The sequence below is a fragment of the Diabrotica undecimpunctata genome, chromosome 6 (genome assembly GCF_040954645.1).
Source record: "Diabrotica undecimpunctata isolate CICGRU chromosome 6, icDiaUnde3, whole genome shotgun sequence".
Taxonomy (NCBI): Eukaryota; Metazoa; Arthropoda; class Insecta; order Coleoptera; family Chrysomelidae; genus Diabrotica; species Diabrotica undecimpunctata.
The window spans coordinates 112,888,839-112,910,029 of NC_092808.1; the positions used below are offsets into that span (position 1 = coordinate 112,888,839).

General features: G+C 32.3%; 1 protein-coding gene across 6 annotated transcripts in view; it reads left to right on the plus strand.

The window, feature by feature from the left end:
• Sec16 (endoplasmic reticulum export factor secretory 16) overlaps positions 1-21,191 on the plus strand; it is a 164,335-nt gene that overhangs the window by 32,030 nt on the left and 111,114 nt on the right. For all 6 annotated transcript variants that reach the window (XM_072535162.1, XM_072535164.1, XM_072535161.1 and 3 more), the window contains 9 exons: positions 3,251-3,592; positions 6,478-6,764; positions 8,396-8,566; positions 9,340-9,590; positions 10,237-10,469; positions 11,393-11,792; positions 12,974-13,186; positions 14,509-14,680; positions 18,359-18,564. In XM_072535162.1, coding sequence (XP_072391263.1) covers positions 3,251-3,592; positions 6,478-6,764; positions 8,396-8,566; positions 9,340-9,590; positions 10,237-10,469; positions 11,393-11,792; positions 12,974-13,186; positions 14,509-14,680; positions 18,359-18,564 — 2,275 coding nt within the window. The remainder of the gene's footprint in view (positions 1-3,250; positions 3,593-6,477; positions 6,765-8,395; positions 8,567-9,339; positions 9,591-10,236; positions 10,470-11,392; positions 11,793-12,973; positions 13,187-14,508; positions 14,681-18,358; positions 18,565-21,191) is intronic.

Sequence of the window (21,191 nt, forward strand, 5' to 3'; positions counted from 1 at the left end):
ATAATTTAATAATTTTAATATTAGTCTTTGTTCTTTCTTGATATATCTCGGCATATTTAAAATATTTTTATTATACAATAAATAAATACAAAATTAAATTTTCACTGTAAAATGTCTGAAAATACTAACCTGGAATGACAATTATCATTTTATCAGTTGACATTGTGAAAGTACTGTCACGATCGAGACAATCTGCATCAAATTATATTTATGCGCATCATTGATTGGATATCTATTTAGCGTATTCTAAACTCCAACCAATTATACATCCGTAAGTAGAATTAGCATACGATAAATAATTTTCTAAGTTCTATGTATAATAATCACAGACTCACGTTTTTTTCTGTCACTTCTAGCTTAATGTGTTAGAGAGAATTCGATCAACTATGACGCACTGAAAGAAGGGTTTGGGACGAACTATACTTATTTCTTAGTAATATAGAGTCATAAAAAATCGTAATTTAAGAAGGCTATGAATTTACTTATATGGCTTCTTAGTAATATAGTCACATATACATAGATGTAAACGTAATCAGCGAGTCGCAAAACAGTGTGAATTAGTTTTAAACTAGTTTAAATTAGAAATACATTGACAAATTATGTGCAAGTTTTCAGAGACTCTGGCAAACAAAATTTTCTACTGTTTTTCAGAGATACAACAGACAGCAGTTAGCAGTGAAAAAAATTTCTGAATTGAGAATAGTGTACAACCGACAATAGTCTATATCATAAATATTGGTGGGAACCAAAAGAGTTTAAACGTGTTTTATTTTAATGAAAAATTGTGTTTTTAAGCAGTCAAAAAATTATATACACAGTTAGGTTATATTATTTGGGATTACTTAAAAATTATTTTTTTTTCAATGAATCTGCATTAATACTCTTTAAAACTTTGTTGATATATTGCTAAGTATATTAGTTCGTTATTTTTTCTGAACATAAGCTGCATCTTTTGCCATGAGATTTCAAACGGAATCACTGATCTGTGGTGAATTGTCAGCTTAATGGAGTTTTTTAAACATATTTTCTGTTTGCCTCTTCTAACGTATTATTAAACCAGTGAGATCTTTGATCATTATTCTAGATGGGAATTTTGCTATTAAATGATTTTCTGATGAGCTTGTTTAACAATGTTAGTTCTAAGGCTACTTCAAGTTCATATGGGAATTCTAAAACCAATCGCATCTCGTTGACACTATCAAGGTTGTTGTATCAAGGGCTTGTCCCTTTTATCATTCATGTTTAAGTCTATTAGCTATCCTGTTGCTTACAATTATTCATGCTCTGGAACGTGGAAGAAAATTAGATGAAACACGTTTGTGAACAAAATGAAGTGAAACAATTACAGGATGAAACAGCTAGAGAAAAGAAACAGATATCGGGATTAAAAATAGATACAAATGATGATAAGAAACTAAAAGAAAGCATGGAAACATATAAATCAAGAACTGCAGGCGCAAATAAAACTCAAGAACGCAACAAAAATGGAAAAGAGTATCCTCTTCAAGAGACCGGTGACCAAGAGATATTTTGGTGTAGGATGTAGTATCATGTTGTCCGCGAAAATAAACACAGTAGTTGTAGATTTCCAAGCAATATCAGATCGAATATGTTACTTGGGAGTAAGCGGAAAGTATCGAAAGATAAGTATGTATTATTAGCGCACGCCCGCCTACTGAAACATAAAGATTTGGAAACCAAAACAGAATTATAACCTAAATACCAGAAAAGCTTATAAGGCTAGAGATAAGACGCTTAGTAACACGAAAAATAGGGTACCGATAGAAGAAAGCTTTTCAAGGCAGTTTACTGTGAATAGAAGTTTAAAACAAGGGGATCCTTCAAGGCTTCTTCTTCTTCTAGTGCCGTCTCCACTAATGAAGGTTCTATCCACTATCCACTGCTTTTCTTAAGAGCGTCTGTGTGTTTAACCCGGTCCAGTCGCGAATGTTTTTCACCCAGGATATTTGTCGTCTACCAGGACCTCTTTTTCTTTCGAATTTACCCTTCATAATCAGCTGCAACAGCTCGTACTTATCATTTCTAAGTATGTGCCCCAAATATGCTGTCTTTCGCCTTTTAATGCTGGTCAAAAGTTCTCTGTCTCTTCCCATTCTGTGCAACACCATTTCGTTCGTAATATGATCGGTTCATGGTATCTTCAAAATTCTCCTAAAAAGCCACATCTCAAAAGCTTCCAGTTTTCTTATTCAGTCAACATTAACAGTCCAGGCTACTCAGAAATTTCCTCATTTTCAAAAAGGCTGCTCTTGATTGCTCTATTCTTGAGCGAATTTCTGATTTCGGATTCAGATCTTCCGTAATCCAGACTCCTAAGTATTTCATTTTGTCCACTTACTCAGTATCTTCATTATTTATCTGGATCCTTGTAATGACTTTGCCCCTCTTACTGATAACCATAATTTTTGTTTTCTTTATGTTTATTGTTAAACCAAACTGTTCTCCAGGATCACGAATTGTGTTTAGTAACGTCTGCAGGTCTGTCTCACTTTCAGCGATAATGACTGTATCGTCAGCATAACGGATGTTATTTATATTTTCACCATTTATCTTGATCCCTTCTGTACAGTTTTCAAGTGCTTGCGTAAATAACTCTTTGGAATATATATTAAATAGTAATGGTGAAAGTACACAGCCCTGCTGCACTCCTCTACTTATCTGTTACGCATCCGTGCTATTTCCATCTAATGTTACCACGGCCTGTTGGTTCCAATATAGATTTCTCACTATGTTAATGTCTTTTTGTCGAGTCCTTTTGTCTTTAGACATTCCATGAGAATGTTATGTTTAACTTTGTCGAAAGCTTTCTCATAGTCTATAAACGCAACGAAACGATCTTTTTGTTGGTCTCGACATTTTTGGGCAAGAGTTGTGAAACTATACAGAGCTTCCACTGTTCCGAAGCCTTTACGAAAGCCAAACTGTCTATTACTCCTATCCGCTTCGCACTTTCATAATATTCTTTATATATATATATATATATATATATATATATATATATATATATATATATATATATATATATATATGTATATATATATATATATATATATATATATATATATATATATATATATATTTAAGAAACCTTAATTACGAACCTTATTTCGTTGTAAACTAATAAATTTATAAATTTAAGTAGGTACTCATAAAAAAAATTAATATTTCCTGATTAAAAAAACATTTTGTACATTATAAGAGAAATGTTTTTTTTATTTTTTGCTTCTAGATGGTTCGTTTGGAAATTTGGAAACATGGAACTGGCCTACTCAGGAGGTAAAAAATCCTGTTAACAATGAAGAACCCACGGATGTGCCAGAGCTGTTTCCAAAAATTGGTTTAGTGGCTAAAATCTCTCCAAAATCTGACACGGATACCGATATATCAAAATTGCATCCCCTTCAAGATCATTTGACTGTAACAGGAAAAAGAAGTAAACTAGAAACACCCCAATGGTCTACAGAGTCCCAAATGTCGCAAGAATCTTCAGATGATATTCTACATACATCCGAAAGTGATAAAAGCCATATGATGAGCCGGAGCTCAACAATTAGTCATTCTCCTATATCAGGTAAGGGCCACTTTTTTCATTTTTCTTTTAAAGTAAATTCACGAAGCATTAAAATGATAGTGCTGTGACTGTTTGCACAGAAGCTGTCTACCTGTACATCTCATAGGTTTTTTTATTTCTTGATCACATTACTTTGATATTTTCACGACATAAGGAGGTTTGTGCTGCTTTAATGTGGCTTTTTGTTTCAATGATTGCACATAAAATCACAGTATACATCCTAATTTTGATGGGGCATCTGGCCTTTCAGTGTGATGAAAGGTGACTTAGATGCTATAATTGAAACATGTATGTTCCACAAATAGTGGGAACAAACAGTACTTAAATGACAACGGGCATGAATTAAGAGAACAACTTCGCTACCAAGAACAAATTGAAAATCACTGGTGCACTGGAAAAGTGTAGTGAAGCTCAGGGAGATGATATTTAAGAATAAAATGTATATCAATCCACAATATCGTGTTTATTTATTTATTTATATATAAAAAATATTTAGCAGTGTGCATATATCAATTATAAACTTATCCTAGCCTAGGTCAACGATATGTTTATAATTATAACCTCCTCAACTTTAATTTATTTTAATAAGAGTAAAAAATATTCTAGTCAAAATAATTAAAATGTTTGTAACACTCCTCAGCCTCTGAAAGTTGGGAGCCAATATGTAACAATAATTTTTGCGAAAAGTTTATATATTTTGTAATAAAATAATAATGACTGCATTGTTCCATTGAGGAGTTTTTCCTTGGTAGATGCATTTGGTGAAAAGCTTGACCAAAGCCTGGATAATTTTATTTCTACCTAGTTTGATCGCTTCGATCACTACTCCGTCATCGCCAGGGATTTGTTATTTTTAATTTCTAAAAGTGCCGTTTTGATTTCGTATGGATTTATATCTGCTATTAATTCTGATCCCTGGTTTGTGATTTTAGGCAGGTGCTGATCTTGCCTTTCGTCGGTGCTCTCATACATTTCGTGATAAAAGGATTCGACAACCTCAAGGATTTTGGTTCTATCAGTAGTAATTTTTCCATCTTTGTTTTTTATTTTGTACATATTTTTGTTGTCTATGTTTTTCGTATTTCGCTTCAAAACTTTTAAACTTTTGTTTTCTTGAATTATTTTAATTATTTCTCTTTTTTTTATTTCAAATTACATGTCTCGGCTGCTGTGGCCATTGACACGAGGAACTGTATTACAGAAAACAATAAATGAAGTTACATTGATTCAATAAATTTCAATACAGATGATATCTAAAAAAAAAAGAAAATAAAAAACTAGCGGTTTAGTTATTTCTCTTGTATTGTTTTCTCTTACGTTTTTTTTTTTTGATTGACCGATGGATATCATTATTTAATTTCTTCAGTGTTTTCCGTCAGCTGTCTTCTTTTACATATTAGCTCTTTGGTATTTTGGCTTAGTTTTTCTTTATGGTTCAGAACGGTCGAGCAGGACTCCCTTTCCTTTTCTTTTAGAGCCTTCGTTATACCATCATTTGCTTGATCTAAATCCTCTATTTTATCTTACATGTCTTGTATATGTCTGGTTAGTGTATCTTCACACAGGTCCTAGTTTTCGGGGGAATCTATTTATTTTTTCTTGTTTTTAGGATCATCTTTGTTTTTTTTTTCAAGTTGACATTTAATAGTATCTTAGCTCAGATTAATCAGTGGTCGCTTCCTATTGAAAATTTGTTGAGTACTTCGATGGCTTTGACTATTTCTGTTCTGTTTGTTATATCTATTTCAATTTTGACACTGCCATCTGGGCTGATCCATGTGCATTTACGCTGAGGCTTTTTATCGAAAAGGAGTTCATTACGGATAAATTTTCCTGGTGTAAGAAGTTCAGCAATCTTTGTCCTCGTACATTTCTTTCGCCATATCCATACTTACCCATTGCTACTTCTGCATCACCTTGTTTAAACCCCATTTTCGCATTAAAGTCGCCCATAATTATTGTGTAATATGCTGGTGTGCATTTAGTTTGAAAATGAGATATACAATCCTGTTGATTATGCTGATAATTTCAACTATATTTTGTGTGCTTTCTATGTATAATGAATCCTACTCCACCATTTGAAGTGTCTTCTTCACCTCTAAAATGAAATACGTGTCCTGATTTAAGAGTAATTTGGGCTTCTCTTCGTCTTATTTCGCTGAGGCCGATGATGTCCTATTTTATTGTTTTTAGCTCTTCATCCAGTTCCATCATCTTCTGGTCTGATATAATAGTTCTAACATTGTATGAAGTAATATGCATTTGTCGCTCTTTGTAGTAGCCTGATTTTTTCCGAGGATTCTTATCACCCTACCCCCACTACCTTGGTTGGGGGTGTTGGAGCCGCCGCAGACTGAGGGCCGTTCAGTAGTTTCGTCTTTCATGGACAATAACTTTTGGGGTTTTAAGCCATTAAAACGCCACGCTTAGCTAGTGCGTGTTCGTGAGTTGGTTTGGAAGTGGAGAGAGGAAAGGGTGGAGGCGGGAATGCTTGGGTTTGGACATGGTTTCCCCGGGGATGGGAGGCTGTGAAATCCATTAGGTCGCGTGAGCAGGTGTGCTATTCCTGAATTAGATCTATCCCCTGCAGGGATCGCAGAGAAGTATCCACCCGCTGCCCATTGCAAATTGAAGAAGTGAAATAAGTGCAAATTAAAATTGAAATTTATACAGAATATTTAGTAGACAGAAGGTTGAGCGCCAACTATTTTTAGAATAAAAATAGTAAAATAAAACAGAAAGTTAACAAATGAATAAAATCAACAGAAATTAATTAACTTCTTCTTTTTTACTCTTAACTTTACACGTAAATATGTATTTAAAAATAGACTTGACATTCAATGTACTATATTTAAATTTAATATTGCATTCATGTATTTTTTTAGGACACGATCTAATAGCGCAAAATATAGATGAACCACCTGTTAAAAACGACATCTATGAAACTAAAGAAATGTTGTCAAATGTTAGGTTGAATCCCACACCCCCATCGCCGAAAACTCTTCAAGGACCTCCTTTATTACCAACTTCCAGTCTAACAGATGATTCGAAGAATCCGTATAAAAGGACAACAACCTTATCGCATACTTCCGCAAGTAGATTTAGGGCTACAAATATTACACCGCCGGATACCCGACAAAATGTTTACCAACCTACATTTCATAATCAACAGGTGAGTTAGGTGTTACATATCATAAAACAGTGACATGTTATCAAAGATTGTAGGCGTCCGCGGCCGGTGTTCGTAGTTGTACGTTGTTTTAGGGATTTATGTGCCGCGCTTTGGAATTGTTCCGTCCTGACGTTTCTTCTGCAATTTTGCAGGATATTATCAAACTCGACGCAGTAGTAGTCTTAATCTTGTAAATTTCAAACCACTGCCCATAAACACCGAAAACGATATACCATTAAAATCCCATATCATTTTCTGTATTAGTCGATATTAGTAAAAATTGAGTTAGTAAGAACTCAATGGCTACAAATTATTGTTCCAGGAATAGTAGCCTAATAAAATAGCGATTATTATTAATATGTGATGCACAAAATTTAGAGAAAAGTCATAATCTGATAACAGCAAGACTGACGAATCATGTACATTAACTTACACTCTTTGATCTTTGGCATCCGTTCCTTATTCTGAATTATGTTAAGAACCTCGATGTTTGTTACTCTTTCGGCCAAGGAAATGCTTAGTATAAAGGTATATTTCAAAAGCTTCGATGAGTTTTTCCAGCAACGGGTTGAGTGTCAAGCTCTAGCAGCCGTAGAGAAGAATTGAGAACACATGGCAGCGTGGCATTCACTAGACCGTTTGAGGAAAAAGTTCCTTGTGTCGATAAACGACCTTCTAGCCTGCTCTATTGCTAGATATCTGAAGGATGATATTTTTCAACGATACTTTTGTATATTCGGAGGATAGCTTGTGTTTACACTTTCGAGAAAAGCATAAGTTTTGTCCTGGTGATGTTTATATATGGGCCGTAACGCCCGCTACATTCTAAAATCGTCCAAGATTTGCTGGAGTACTTGGTGACTACAGGCAATAGTGATTGTATCGTCGACATATATTATTGTTTTGTCGTTAATTTTGATTCTAGCGCCAGTATCTTTAAGAACTTCTGCGAAAACGTTTTCTAAATACAGATTAAAGGGGAATGGGGATAATTAACATCCCTGTCGTTTGCTTGTTATTATCGCTATCTTCTCTGATATATTTTTTTCCATCTCTAATTGAGCTATCTGATTCCAGTAAAGTTACGTTATTATTCGTAAGTTACCCTCATCTACACCCTTTATTCTGAGTATTTCTACTAGTTTTAGGGGTTCGGCATGCAGCTTATTGGGTCCTACAGCCTTGCTATCTTTCTGTATCAAGACGGTATGTTGTACCAATTCTTTGGTGGTATCCATTCCCCTTGGACAGGCGGTAGTTTTGGCCGTTTCAGTCGAACTTTCATTATTCCGCTGCTATTTTTACGTTTTTTGTTTGTTATTTTGTTGATATTTTTATGTACGTTGTGTAAGTCGTATTTTTACTACAGTTGTTCAATGCCACATCTCTTCGCCAGCAATGGTTTATGAACAAAGCCTATTTCTTTCAAATGTTTTCAGACGAATGCATGTCAGGTAGTGGATTCTTATTTTGGACATAAAACTAATGTTACAAATAAGACAGTTGTGTTTGTATAAATTTACGCCACATTTATTTGATTACTCGTGACAGTTGCTTTGGTTAAGCTGTTTCTTTCCAGCTGCTGTTAAAAATAAATTTTAAAAAATGTTAATAGTAATTTTTTTTATTAGATCAATCTTGAAAATGCCGATAGCTCTGAGCAGCCGGATCCTGATCATTCCCAATCTGTACAAAAGGTAAAACTCGGTCATAAATTAGATAATAATGAAGCACCTATGAATGATAGAAATCAATATCTGGAAACTGGTCAACTATCAGAAGTCAACTACAACGATCGAATGGTATGTTATATTTTTGCTTGTTAATATTTTTTACGATTAGTTTCAAAAATATTCAGCAAGTGAATGCAGAGGTTCAATCAGTCATTTATGTAGCCAAAAAAAAAAAAGAGAAATCAGCTACTTCATTGGTTTAATGAATACGTTTCTCTTTTTTCGATTTTTCAAAAGCTTCTTCAATTTACTAAAAATATAATGAAGAAGTTTATAAGTAAACGCCTACAATATTAGATTACTGTGCTTACAAAACAATTTGTAGTCTTTTGGATCTTATAGAAACTGTAAAGTTATTCAACATACAGAGAAAATATCTTAATAAAAAACACAACTAACTACAAGGCACTAAAGTCCATTAATATAATTGTCCGCTTAATTTAAATTTTACCGACGATTTTACCTTTGGTTTTCTTGTGGTGACAACCAAAAAGACTTGTTTGTATAGAAAATAGGAGCATCAGTACAGGAGCCGAGCTTTCGACATCCTATTTGATGTCTTCTTCATGGCTTCCGATATCTCAGTCTCTCGAGCTCCCAGACACGACGTTTCTTATAGACGTATAAACTTGAAAATCTTTTGGATCGAGAATAAATTAAATTATAAGACCGAATTAAACACTATTTAACGAAAACTATTGCAAACGATATGATTTTGTTTATATGTCATAAATTATAATATATTAAATCTTTAATCTAGGAGTTATTCTTAAAAAATTTTAATTTTTGTACTCATAGGGAATATAATTTATTATATTATTCAAAATTTGATCTTATTAAAGAATGAACAAACATCAGAACGGGTAGATCCGCGAACTTACGATCAAGAGGGACTTGAAAATATTACGGATGCTTATCCACCTCCAGGTCTTAGACGGATGGTACCCGGACAGCTAGAGCAAACTGAACCTACTAGTAATGTTCCTAATTTTACTGATGAACCACCACCAGGCCTTAGCAGAATGGTATTAGGTCAAACGGAATCTGCAGCTCCTAGTACATTGGGGACGGTTGTCCAAAATGTTGATTTACTGTAAGTAAAGTGCAATTATTTTGTATCATCTCACATTTAGAATGAAAGTCATCGTTTAACAGATGTACATGTATAGTAACATAAAGGCAAACTAAATACAAATTTAATAAATCGTCTATCTTAGCTGCTTCTTCCATTATATAAGCAATTTTGCTTGTTCATTGCCATGCTAGCGCTGTCAGTCGATACTTCCTGTACCACTTACACTTGGTGTTTTGTCCCTTTGGTATTTCAACGGCTCTTATGTTCTTCATTCTACTGATGTGATTATATCTTTGCTTAAATCATATCATTGAATCAAAAACGATTTTAATTTAATAGTAACAAAAATAATTGTCCTTGACCAAAATTTGATCAAAAAAAAAATTGATAAGCACTATCTGCCAAACATCAGAGCCAGAAAATACATCCAAAACTTAAGTTCTACGTTTTCGAAGTTTCTAAAGGAAAATATAAATACAAATCTTTATTTTCTTGGACCCAGTTGCTCTTAGGACCCAAAAATGCTGCCAGATGTCTCGCAAGTCTCAATGAAATTAAACTATATTCGGAGGCATATGTGTTTAATGTTCTATCATCCCCTTATTCTTTGTTTAGAGAAATTTTAGAGTAATAAGAATAAAATACAATCAATATTTTTTTTCAGCTCGCAATTCGATACCTCTGGTCCTCCCGAAGGTTTACGCAGAATGGTTCCAGGTGAATCTAGTTCACCAGAATCGTCATTACGAATTCAACAGCAAAGCCGGGAGGATAATGAATCCGAACCAGAATTTAGTCAACTAACTCAGCATACTTCTCAACCTAGATCGGCAACTATTGGAGCAGACACTCCACCAGCTGTAAATAATCCTGTCGCTAGTCAACCATCTGCCAATAGTAAGTACTCTTTTTTATATTATTATATTTCTTAGAAAAAATCGTTTTATGAAGGACCGGTAACGATAAAGTACTTAATTTGACGGTGGGTGTAATAGACATTGAAAATAGTCTTTATCAGATATGCCTGAAGAATAAAATAGAATAAAATTGAATAAAGTAGAATAAAATAAAATCAAATATATAAAATATACTAAAATCAAATAAAAGACAATAAAATAAAGTAAAATAAAACAAAATAAAATAAAATTAAAATTTTACATTTTTAAATTAAAATTAACATTTTAATATTTAAGTGTAGAAGAAGTTGGACATTTTATAATTGATTTTTTTATTTTTCATTGGAGTTGTGTTTCTTCGCTGAGAAAGGGAAGAAGCTGGATATTTTCAACATCCATTGCAAATTTTATAGCTGGATGTTATGTATTCAGATGATCGAAAAAGAAGGAATGTACCAGATGTTAAATCTATGATCAACATATCTATCTGAACTTTTGACTTAATGGGGTAAAGATATTACTACTCTTTCCATGAACATATCAGTAGTGGCAGGGGAAAGATGGAGGCCTATTGGGATTCCCGATATGTATCTTAAGAAATTTCCTCTAAAAAAATTAAAGGGAATAAAGACATGTAGACACACGATCAACCAGAACCAAAGACTCATTGTCATTAACCAGATAATCTTGCAAAACTACTAGAAAATGTTTGTAAATAGGGATGACACATAAAAACTCAACATAAAGTGTTGGGGTCGAGCGATATAGGCGAAATCAAGGTATTGACCATAAATTCTGGGACAAATATAATTTTTATAAATTCTAAACTATTAAGATGGTAAGATGGTATATCCTTTAGTAAGTTGTGTCGTCTAACCTAACTTTAATTTTAATACATTTAAAATCCAGTATATTTTGTTTTAGACATTAGTCGCACCCGTCTGGAAAATGGAACGAACGTACCAACTCGAAGTTCCAGCGTAGAACCCGATAACAAGAGACGAGATTCTATTGAAGGCGAACCCCAGGAGGAAGAAATTTCGAATATTACTAATTCTGTAAGAAATATGACAGTCGGAGAAAATTTGACTGACGGTCACGTTTCTAATAATAGTTTACCTGATCCTGTTCCAAGGAGACAAAGTAGGCAAGAAAGTAGTGATAGTGACAGAGAATCGAGGAAACCACCACGAGGTCCGTCTAGAGATAAAAAATCTGCTGAAAGAACTAAAAGGGACCGAGATAGAGAAAGAGATCGAGACCGAGACAAGGATAGAGATAAGAGTAGAAGAGATCGGGAGAGGTACAGTCCTGATAATTACAGGTATGTATTGTACTTATTTTGGTGATACAAACACAAAACAGAATAATATAAAAAATAGTGTATATGAAAGTAGATTTTGAATGATTTGATTTTCTTCCATTCTATTTTTTCCTGAAAATAATAAAATCCATAATATTTGCACTATCACAGCATATTTTATTGTCTGGGGCGATCAATATGGTGTAATAGTAAAATAGTGTAAATGAATTACTGAGAATTATTGAAAGCATAGCTTCCTTATCGCGGGCTAGGGACGGTATGCATTGATCGGTGTAATGGATTGCGCAAAGATCTGAAAAATTAAAAACAACAGAAACGAAAGCTTGCGCGACTACACACCACGTGTAGCATATACTTCGTGGAGTGGTGAACGCAGTCCCATGCGTAAATAAAATAAATTAAATTAAATTAAAAACCATCGCTCTGTGCGTGACGAGAAGAAAGTTATGCTCCCCCTTCTCGGTCTTTTCCATCGTTACATAGTCTAGCGTAGATATGGTATGCCTTCGGAGGAATCATGCTATAGAGAGTATTTCATTGGTTGAGTAGCTTAGAGATTAATGTATCTGCGGTGAGAATGTAGTAATTACAAAGTAGTACCTAATTAATTTATACGTATAAACAGGAACATTTATATGTTTAACCATAGAAGAGTTATAGCTCCACTACACTTAATCGTTCAAATCGACGTTAAATATCGGTATATATGTGTAAAGCTATCAAAGTATATTGTTTTATTTTCAATAAACAAACGAATATCGGGAGACCTCTCTTATTAATTCGTTAGAAAATATTACAAAATATTTGTACATGTACATTTTTAGTTTCGAATTCTGTTCTGAAGAAGTTGATGTAGAGCAAAACATGTAAGTTGGCGATATTCTATGGAAATTAATAAAACAGATTTGTCTTTTATTATTGAAATATGGATGATGCAAAAAAGAGTCAACCCACACAAGTCTGATTTTGAGATAAATAGCTTCAAAGTCTATAATCTGTTGCAAATCACGTTTTATTATAGTATACCTGGAATATACCATTATATCTGTAAAATTTGGAATTACTTTTTCAACACAATTTAAAAAAAATTGTTTCTGTTATACTTGGAATCACTAATTTTTATACTTTTTAATTGTCATATTGTTTAACATATTTTATAGTTCTATTTTTGTTTATTTCAGAGATAAAAAGTATGAGAGGCGAAGATACAGAGATCGACGATATGAAGATGATACAGATTATTATAGTGATAAGGAAAAGGAGAAAGGTTTTGATGAATGGGATAAAGACTATGATAGAAAATATAACAGTTTGCGTAAAGACAAGGAAAAAGAAAGGCGCCGAAGAGAGAGAGATCCACGAGATTATAGAAGAGATTACTACTATGGAAGCAGGTAATGTTGCAATTTCGTAAAACATTTTTTAAGGATTATAAAATATTAAAACCTATTTTTAATATTTAACTTCGGATATTGTATCTTATACCGTTTTTATTTATGTATAATACATAAAATATAGTTCTCCATAAAACTTCGTAAAGAAGTTGTAAGAAAAGTGGTACACAAATAAATTCAAGTAATTTTTAGACATATATTTCAACTACACAAAATAACAAACATCCCTCTAGTCTTTGAAACTGCCTTCAGGTAAGGCGAGGCTTTGTCAACTTTTTTAATCTAACTTTAGAATCAATCATCAAAATATTCGATTTGATCTGCTGCATTAATATACGATCATTAATACATGATCTACTAAAAATGCATATCGATGATGATATTACCATACAAACCTCCCAAAGAAGGATGATAAGCAAAAGAACTATAGAGTTATAATAAAAAGAATCTCAACTTGGTCTGAACACTAACGAGAGGAAACAAAAAATATATAGTTTAGAAAATAAGATTGACATGAAAACTTGATACAAACGGTAGAAAATTTCACCTTAGAATATCCCCCCTCCCCAAGACTTCTCCTAGAGCTTCATTTTAAATGACAAAAACGTCCTAATATTAATAGGTTTTATTAAAATTTACTATATAGCCCCATATTTCAAAGAAATTTAATTTCTTGATTTCCTATTGCTTTATTGTCGATGTTCCCAAGCTATTCTTTTACTCGCACAAGAATGTTATCAAATTCTTTTACGAATTTTTATGTTAAGGTTACGGCTGCAAAGTAAGTTCTTCAGTTGTATAAATTATGTTCTTTGCAATTTTTATTCTAGACCGAATTTCTTTTGTACGATGAATGAATGTGTTGTTGATAACCAGGTTTTTTACCTTTCTTGGTTTTTAGCTCCAGATTTTAATGATTTGTTTTATCACATCCAAACGCAAGATCACATATTCCTGACATTACACGAAAACAAATGTATGTCACTTCGGTTCAAGTTCACCTTACATTGAAGAGAGATCGTTGGTATAAATTTGTTTAATCAAAATATGTGTAATCTTTTTTTTTTCAATTTTTTTTATATCTTTCTTACAAATAGCTCCTTAAATTCTTATAGCTCCTTAAAAAAGTTTTCCGCTAGTTTTTGTGCAACATTTTATTGCATATATTACTCTAAACATTCATTGTTTTTACCTATTCCTATTTATAATGTATTATACATTAGAGGTTAATCTTTCTATTAAATTCATCTCTTCAGAATTTATATATTTTTTTATTAGTTCGTTAAAATTCGTCATTCTTTAAACAAATGCATTATTTTTAGGTACGGCGACGATTATGAAAATGAACAAAGATCTAGGCCATCCAGCAGATCAGACTCCATACATGAATCCTACAGGGCGAGAGAAAAGGATCAGGATCGTGATAGAAGAAATAGAGATAGAGAAAGAGAAAAGTATCGTAGAAGAGATCCTAGGGATGTATATAATTATCAAGTAAGGAACAATGTATTAATTGTAGACTTATAAAAAATATGTTGCAAGATAATGCTTCTTTGCAACAGCCTTGTATTTTTTATGAACTTATCTGTCAAAAAATGTTCCTTAGAAATAATTTAAGGGAAAGTGAATATACTACTCACATATATAAAAGTAGTATGTTATAGTTGGATTAAAGTAACAACAACAATTTAAACTTTTATTATCTGGTTTCGAAATATATTAGTTATTAACACGGTGGTGTATTGTTGCCGCCCTTTAGCTACTTTCAGGATATGTGTATCTTCTCAGAAACTCTAGTTGCACTGATGCATCCCCTGGGTTTTTATAATAGGTTAAATAAATAAGTTGAAAATATTATCGTGTTATGTATAAATGCAAGAACTGTCAAATGGCACTGAGGTCTCAATCCCTCTTGATAATGGCTCCAAAATTGGTGCCGAAACGTCGAGTATTACATTCTTAACTTTTTCATATATATATATATATATATATATATATATATATATATATATATATATATATATATATATATATAATATATATAATATATATATATATATATATAATATATATATATATATAATATATATATATATATATATATAATATATATAATATATAATATATATATATATATATATATATATATATATATATATATATATATATATATATATATATATATACTACTCTCCAAAATTAACGCACCACCTAAAATGGACCATGATTTTCAAACTATATTTCTTTTGAACCCTTAATTGGATTTCGATGATTTATTTTTCACATTGTAGGTATATTTCTAATTAATTACTATATTAATGTTTTTTGAAAAATGTCAACGGTTTACCTATACAAGGGGTGTAAAAATAAAGTTGTGATTTTTCATCTAACTTTTCAACACCCTGTGGAATATATTAGAAACAAACGCTACTTGTTATTAAAATTTCTAGATCGCTTTATTGTTTCTTCACATTTTCGTAAAAAAAATATTTCAATATCTCTATTATCAAAAAAGACAAGTATGTTCAAAGCATTACATGATTTTCTGCTCTCCAAAATTAACGCACCACCTCGACTCTACCATACTTTTTAAGCTATTTTTCTTTTGAATCCTTAATTGGATCTCGATGATTTTTTTTTCGCATTGCAGACCCGTTTCTAAGTAATTGCTGTAGTAATGTTTTCTATGAAATGTCAACGTTTCACCCATATACGGGGTGTAAAAATAAATTTCATTTTTCATCTTGTTTTGCAACACCCTGTGGAGTTTATTAAAAGCAAAAGCTACATCTTATTCATCGATATCTTTATTATCAAAAAGAAAAGTACGTTCAAAACATAACGTGATTTTATCGAATTGTAATACTCATTAATGGAAGCAGTTAGTTGGCTATGAAAAATCAAACAATTTGACAGGACAGTCTGTCATATTGTTTACATTTCAAAAGATTGTTTTGCAATTTAGCGTACGTTAGTTAATTAAGGCAATTATTTTAGCTGATGTAGCGTTAAGTTATCGTGAAATAGTCTGAACTATGTTAACTATGATAATTTAAATTATCTTAAATAGTATCTCATACTATATAAAGTTAGAAGTATCTCATACTACAATATCACAAGTCTTTCAACGTTTTCGAGAAACAAACGACCGTACGAGACGGCGTGGACAAGGAAGAGGAAGACTCACAACCCCACGACAAGATTAGTTTATCAGGCTTCGTGCTATAAGAAAAAGTTTTTTCTCAATGAAACATTTACAAATACAAGTGACAAATGTTAATAATATTCAAATTAGTGGAAACACTACAAAGGCGTCTCGCTGATCAAAATCTGCATATAAGGATATCAGTCAGGGCACCAGCTTTAAACGTATATCATCGTAGAAGTAGATTACAATTTGACAGAGAGCACCTTGACTGGAATGTTGATGACTGGGAGCACGTGTTGTTCACTGATGAATCGAGGTATTGCTTATATAGCTCAGATAGAGGTGTGAGAGTTATTCGACGGCCAAGAGAACGCTACACACAGTGCAATATACTACCTATTACTTTATTCAATGGAGAATCTGTAATGGTTTGGGGAGGAATATCTCTTACAGTGCGAACGGACCTAGTTGCTTTACGAAGAGGTTCCTTAACAATTGAAAAGTATATTACAGACATTTAGTCGAACCATGTAGTTCCATTTGCTCCTTATATAGGAAATAATTTTCTTTTAATGCTTGATAACGCTCGACCACATGTTGCACGTGTGGTCCGTGATTATTTGGACGAGGTTGAAATACAAACCATTAACTGGCCCCCCTGCAGCCCTGATCTCAATCGCATAGAAAATTTGTGAGATATTATTGATCGCCAACGTTGTCAGGAGCCGACAACCACTATCTGTCTCTTTTGACGACATAAATTATGGTGAGATGTTTGGGATGCAGTTGATCAAGACCAAATACGCTGCTTGACATTAAGATGGCTCGTCGCTGTCAAAAAGTAATTATATATAGAGGTGGAAATACTCGTTATTAAGTGGATTTAAAGGATGAATCTATTTCAAAATATTAATAAGATGTAGCGTTTCTTTCTAATAAATTCCAAAGGGTATTGCAAAAAACGATGAAAAACCACAACTTTATTTTTACACCCCGTATACGGGTAAAACGTTGATATTTTTTAGAAAACATTAATACAGTGATTTACTAGAAATAGACCTATAATATGAAAAAAAAAATCATCAAAATATAATTGTAATATACGTAATTTGGTAAATTATGGCTTTCATTTGCCAAATATTCCTTTCTGTGTTAAGTTCACCATTCTAGCTGAAATAAAATGCATTCTAAAAAAATAAAGTATTAACTTTTTTTAGAGATAATGGGAATTTCTGAGTTTAAAATGAAATTTTTTATTTATTAAAACATGTTTTAATTAGGTACTTCCTTTGACTAACAAAATTAATAATGGTTCAGAAATGCCACGTCTTGTAGTGAATTTCTAAACGGTCGTATAATTATCCTCTTATTTGCGTTAAAACTTTGGCATTCTTTAGAGCTTTGTAAATAATTGTTTGACGGCACTCGTGTTCCAATTAATAATATCATTTTTAATCAAGGATATCTTTTGTTTTTTTCAACAAGATTGGACCAAATAAAAGCTCAGCGGCCCACTCATATAGCAGTGTTGCCGATATATAAGATTTATCTGTCTGTACGATTAGAAAACTATTTAAGTTAGCAAATTAAATATTATATGTTTAGTTCTTCGCGTTCCTACTCCGTATATTAAAGTTTTCAGGTAGTTTTCCTGGAATCCCATTACACTTCGACTTTATTTTTTCTCATTTTATTCCACTGCAATGTTTTAATAAGAAACAAGTTTTTATATGTATTGTATTTGATATTGAATCGGTGTTTTTTGTAGTTTCTTCCGTTTTATCTAATTAAATGTTGTTTCATAAAGGATAAAACAAAAAAAGTTTTTTCGTAATCACTGAAATAGTTTTTCATAAATCTTAAGTCTTGTGCCAAATCCGTGAGGTTAAGGTTACTATTTTATTGACATTCTTCGACAATATTTTTATATATTAGTGACTAAATTACAAAATTTCCAATGCATTACTCATGTGTAAATGGTTAGTAATTGTATTTTGCAGTTACTTAAGATATTGTTATTTTAGGGTTTTTCTTATGATCCATTTAATCCGTACTACCAACAATATCAGTACTATGAAAATCTAAGACGCACTAATCCTCAAGCTTACGCGGAATGGTATAGAAAATACTACCAACAAGCGACTAGTCATTCTGCGTCATATGGAGGAGAGGATCGAGCTTCGGTACATTCTGGAAGGAGTTCCGCAAATGAAGAACTTGCAAAGGATAGGTAAGTTTTCTAGTACGAATGTGGTTTAATTTGGTTTTATATATTGTGTACGTGGTGTGTTACTTTGTCAAATTTTTGTTATTAGTAAAGTTAATTTTACAAAAAGTTTAACGATTCAGCATTTTTTTTATGTTTTACGTTATCACTTGTTTCGGTACTAGTTGTGTTAATATTGTAGATGAAAATAATTTTACTAATAGCAGAATAGTGTGACCAAATTATTGTGTAGTTTTTAAATATGCTTTCAAAAGTACATACACAACACCTCAAAATTATTTTTATATAATTTCTCCTCACTTCCCCTCTTAGTTATCTCTATAAAATGAATATACAATGGAATTTCATTACTTCGTAAAACAATTCAAAGATCGACTGAACACAGTCATTACCAATTCTGATTTAATTTCAAAGAAACAAAGAAATAATTACTAAAAGTATGTTAAAATCTAAGTTCAAACACATTACCAACATTTTCTAATTTATTTTGATTAAGACAATATTGACCCCGAAAGCTGTTTATTATACACTAGTCGTACTGCAGCCAACTGGCTTATTGTACATCTTCCATACATTCATGATATCTATATATATATATATATATATATATATATATATATATATATATATATATATATATATATATATATATATATATATATATATAATAAGTATAGTGGATTGGTACCATAATATATGTTTGTTGGGTTATTTGCTAGTCTCCAAAAGGTGCTTGTCATCTACGATGTAATGACTCACAGTCAATGGTTGACTTTTACAGGTTCCATGCCACAGAGTCTGCAGCTTAAGTATCCATTTTCTTCTTCAAGTTATGAAGTTATGAACCTGAATAGTTCAATTGAACTGCATCCAAACCATTCACGGGGATTGCGTTGCCATCAGATTTTACGGCTTTCTATCCTTGAAGCAGACTTATTATGTGCAGGTGTCCCTTCACTGGCGCATGTCCAGTAAGGAAGGAAGTCTGTTATGATTTATGTCTATTTTCCACAGTATTTCTACCGTATTAGCACATATTCTCCCATTATACATTTTGCCACCTGCTTGACCGGGTATATTTTGTCACTGGTAGTTCTGGTATTCTCTTGACACTCCTAAGAGCGGCTTTGGAGCAAAGTATTTTATAGTATTATGTATTATATATAAAACATAATAAGAATCTTCTTACCGTCTATGTCTATGACTAATATTCGCGATGAGCTTTGACTATAGCGGTAAAAAACGTGAAATAGCTGGTTAACATATAGTACAAGAGATAGCTTGTATTTTCGTAGGAATTTGATACGGAATAAATTTTATTTGTAGCAGTTAAATAGTGTTTGATAATCAGCAAAATGGGTGTCAGTCGTCTGAGGCGGAGTTAGAGGTGACAGCAACTAAAAGTCTTATAAAAAATTTTGTCTTAATGGTCCTTAATCCTCGGGATGGCATTTGACCTTGCATGGTGGACTACTCCAAATTTTATTATTCTAACCTTTAGGGGGGTCAATAGTAGTTTAAATTTAACATCGCGACTGAAATCCGTCGTCGCGTTATCCGATATCTTGAGTTTAAATAAGACCGTTTTTGCTTAATATTTCCGCCATTTTCAACTTTTCGACAAAAATTGTAGGTACTGAAATTGTTGCAAATTCGATTTACTACAATTTATTTTTTACAATTTTTATCGTATGATCGAGTTAAGATGATTATTGAATTATCTCGTTTATTGTTAACTTTACGACATAATTGTACATAAACAAAAATGGACAGAATTATATTTTATACAATTTTGATCTGTTATTTTTTTTGCTAAAATCAATATTCATTCATAATCAGTATCATACGTATGCGATAAAGGTGCAAGCGTAAGAGCTTGCGGAAATTGGTTTTATACGAATTGTGTTTATTGAATGTCTCGGCCACTTTTAACTTTTCGACAAAATAGTAAAGACTTATTTGTTTTAATTGCGATTTTCTACAATTTCTCATTTGCATATTTTCTTCGTGTGGTCTATATTTTCTGAGATAAGGGGGAAAATAATGAATAAGTATAATTATTAAATTATCTCGTTTATTATTAACTTTACGACATAATTGTACTTCAACAAAAATGGAGAGAATTATATTATTATTTTATACAATTTTGATTTCTTTGATTTTTTGAGCTACAATCAACATATAAGCTCCTACGCCTATGACAAGCCTAACGAGGCACAAGATATTAACGAACCCTAGACGCTGATGTCATCAGCACGAAGCCATGAACAGGATCGAACCTAAGGTATATCCAACGAGAAGAGAGCGCGTAAAAACAACAAGGCGTTGCCAAATTTATCAGGACTGGATTTAACGTTTGCTAATAAGTACCGACCACACAGGAGTTTAATCAACATCCAGGATTTAAACACATCCAGAAGGCTGGATGATGATGACCGACCACACAACCGGTGCAAGCAGCTGAGAATTTCTGATTTTAGTTCAGTTGATAAATAGCTTTATTATATTATATTATACTGCTTATAGTCTGCTTTTATATTTATTAATAAGGTGACCACTCGTATGCTAAACATTTTTTTCCAATGTTTATAGTTTTGCGGTCTATTTTATAGTTTTACAAACATTGTCGA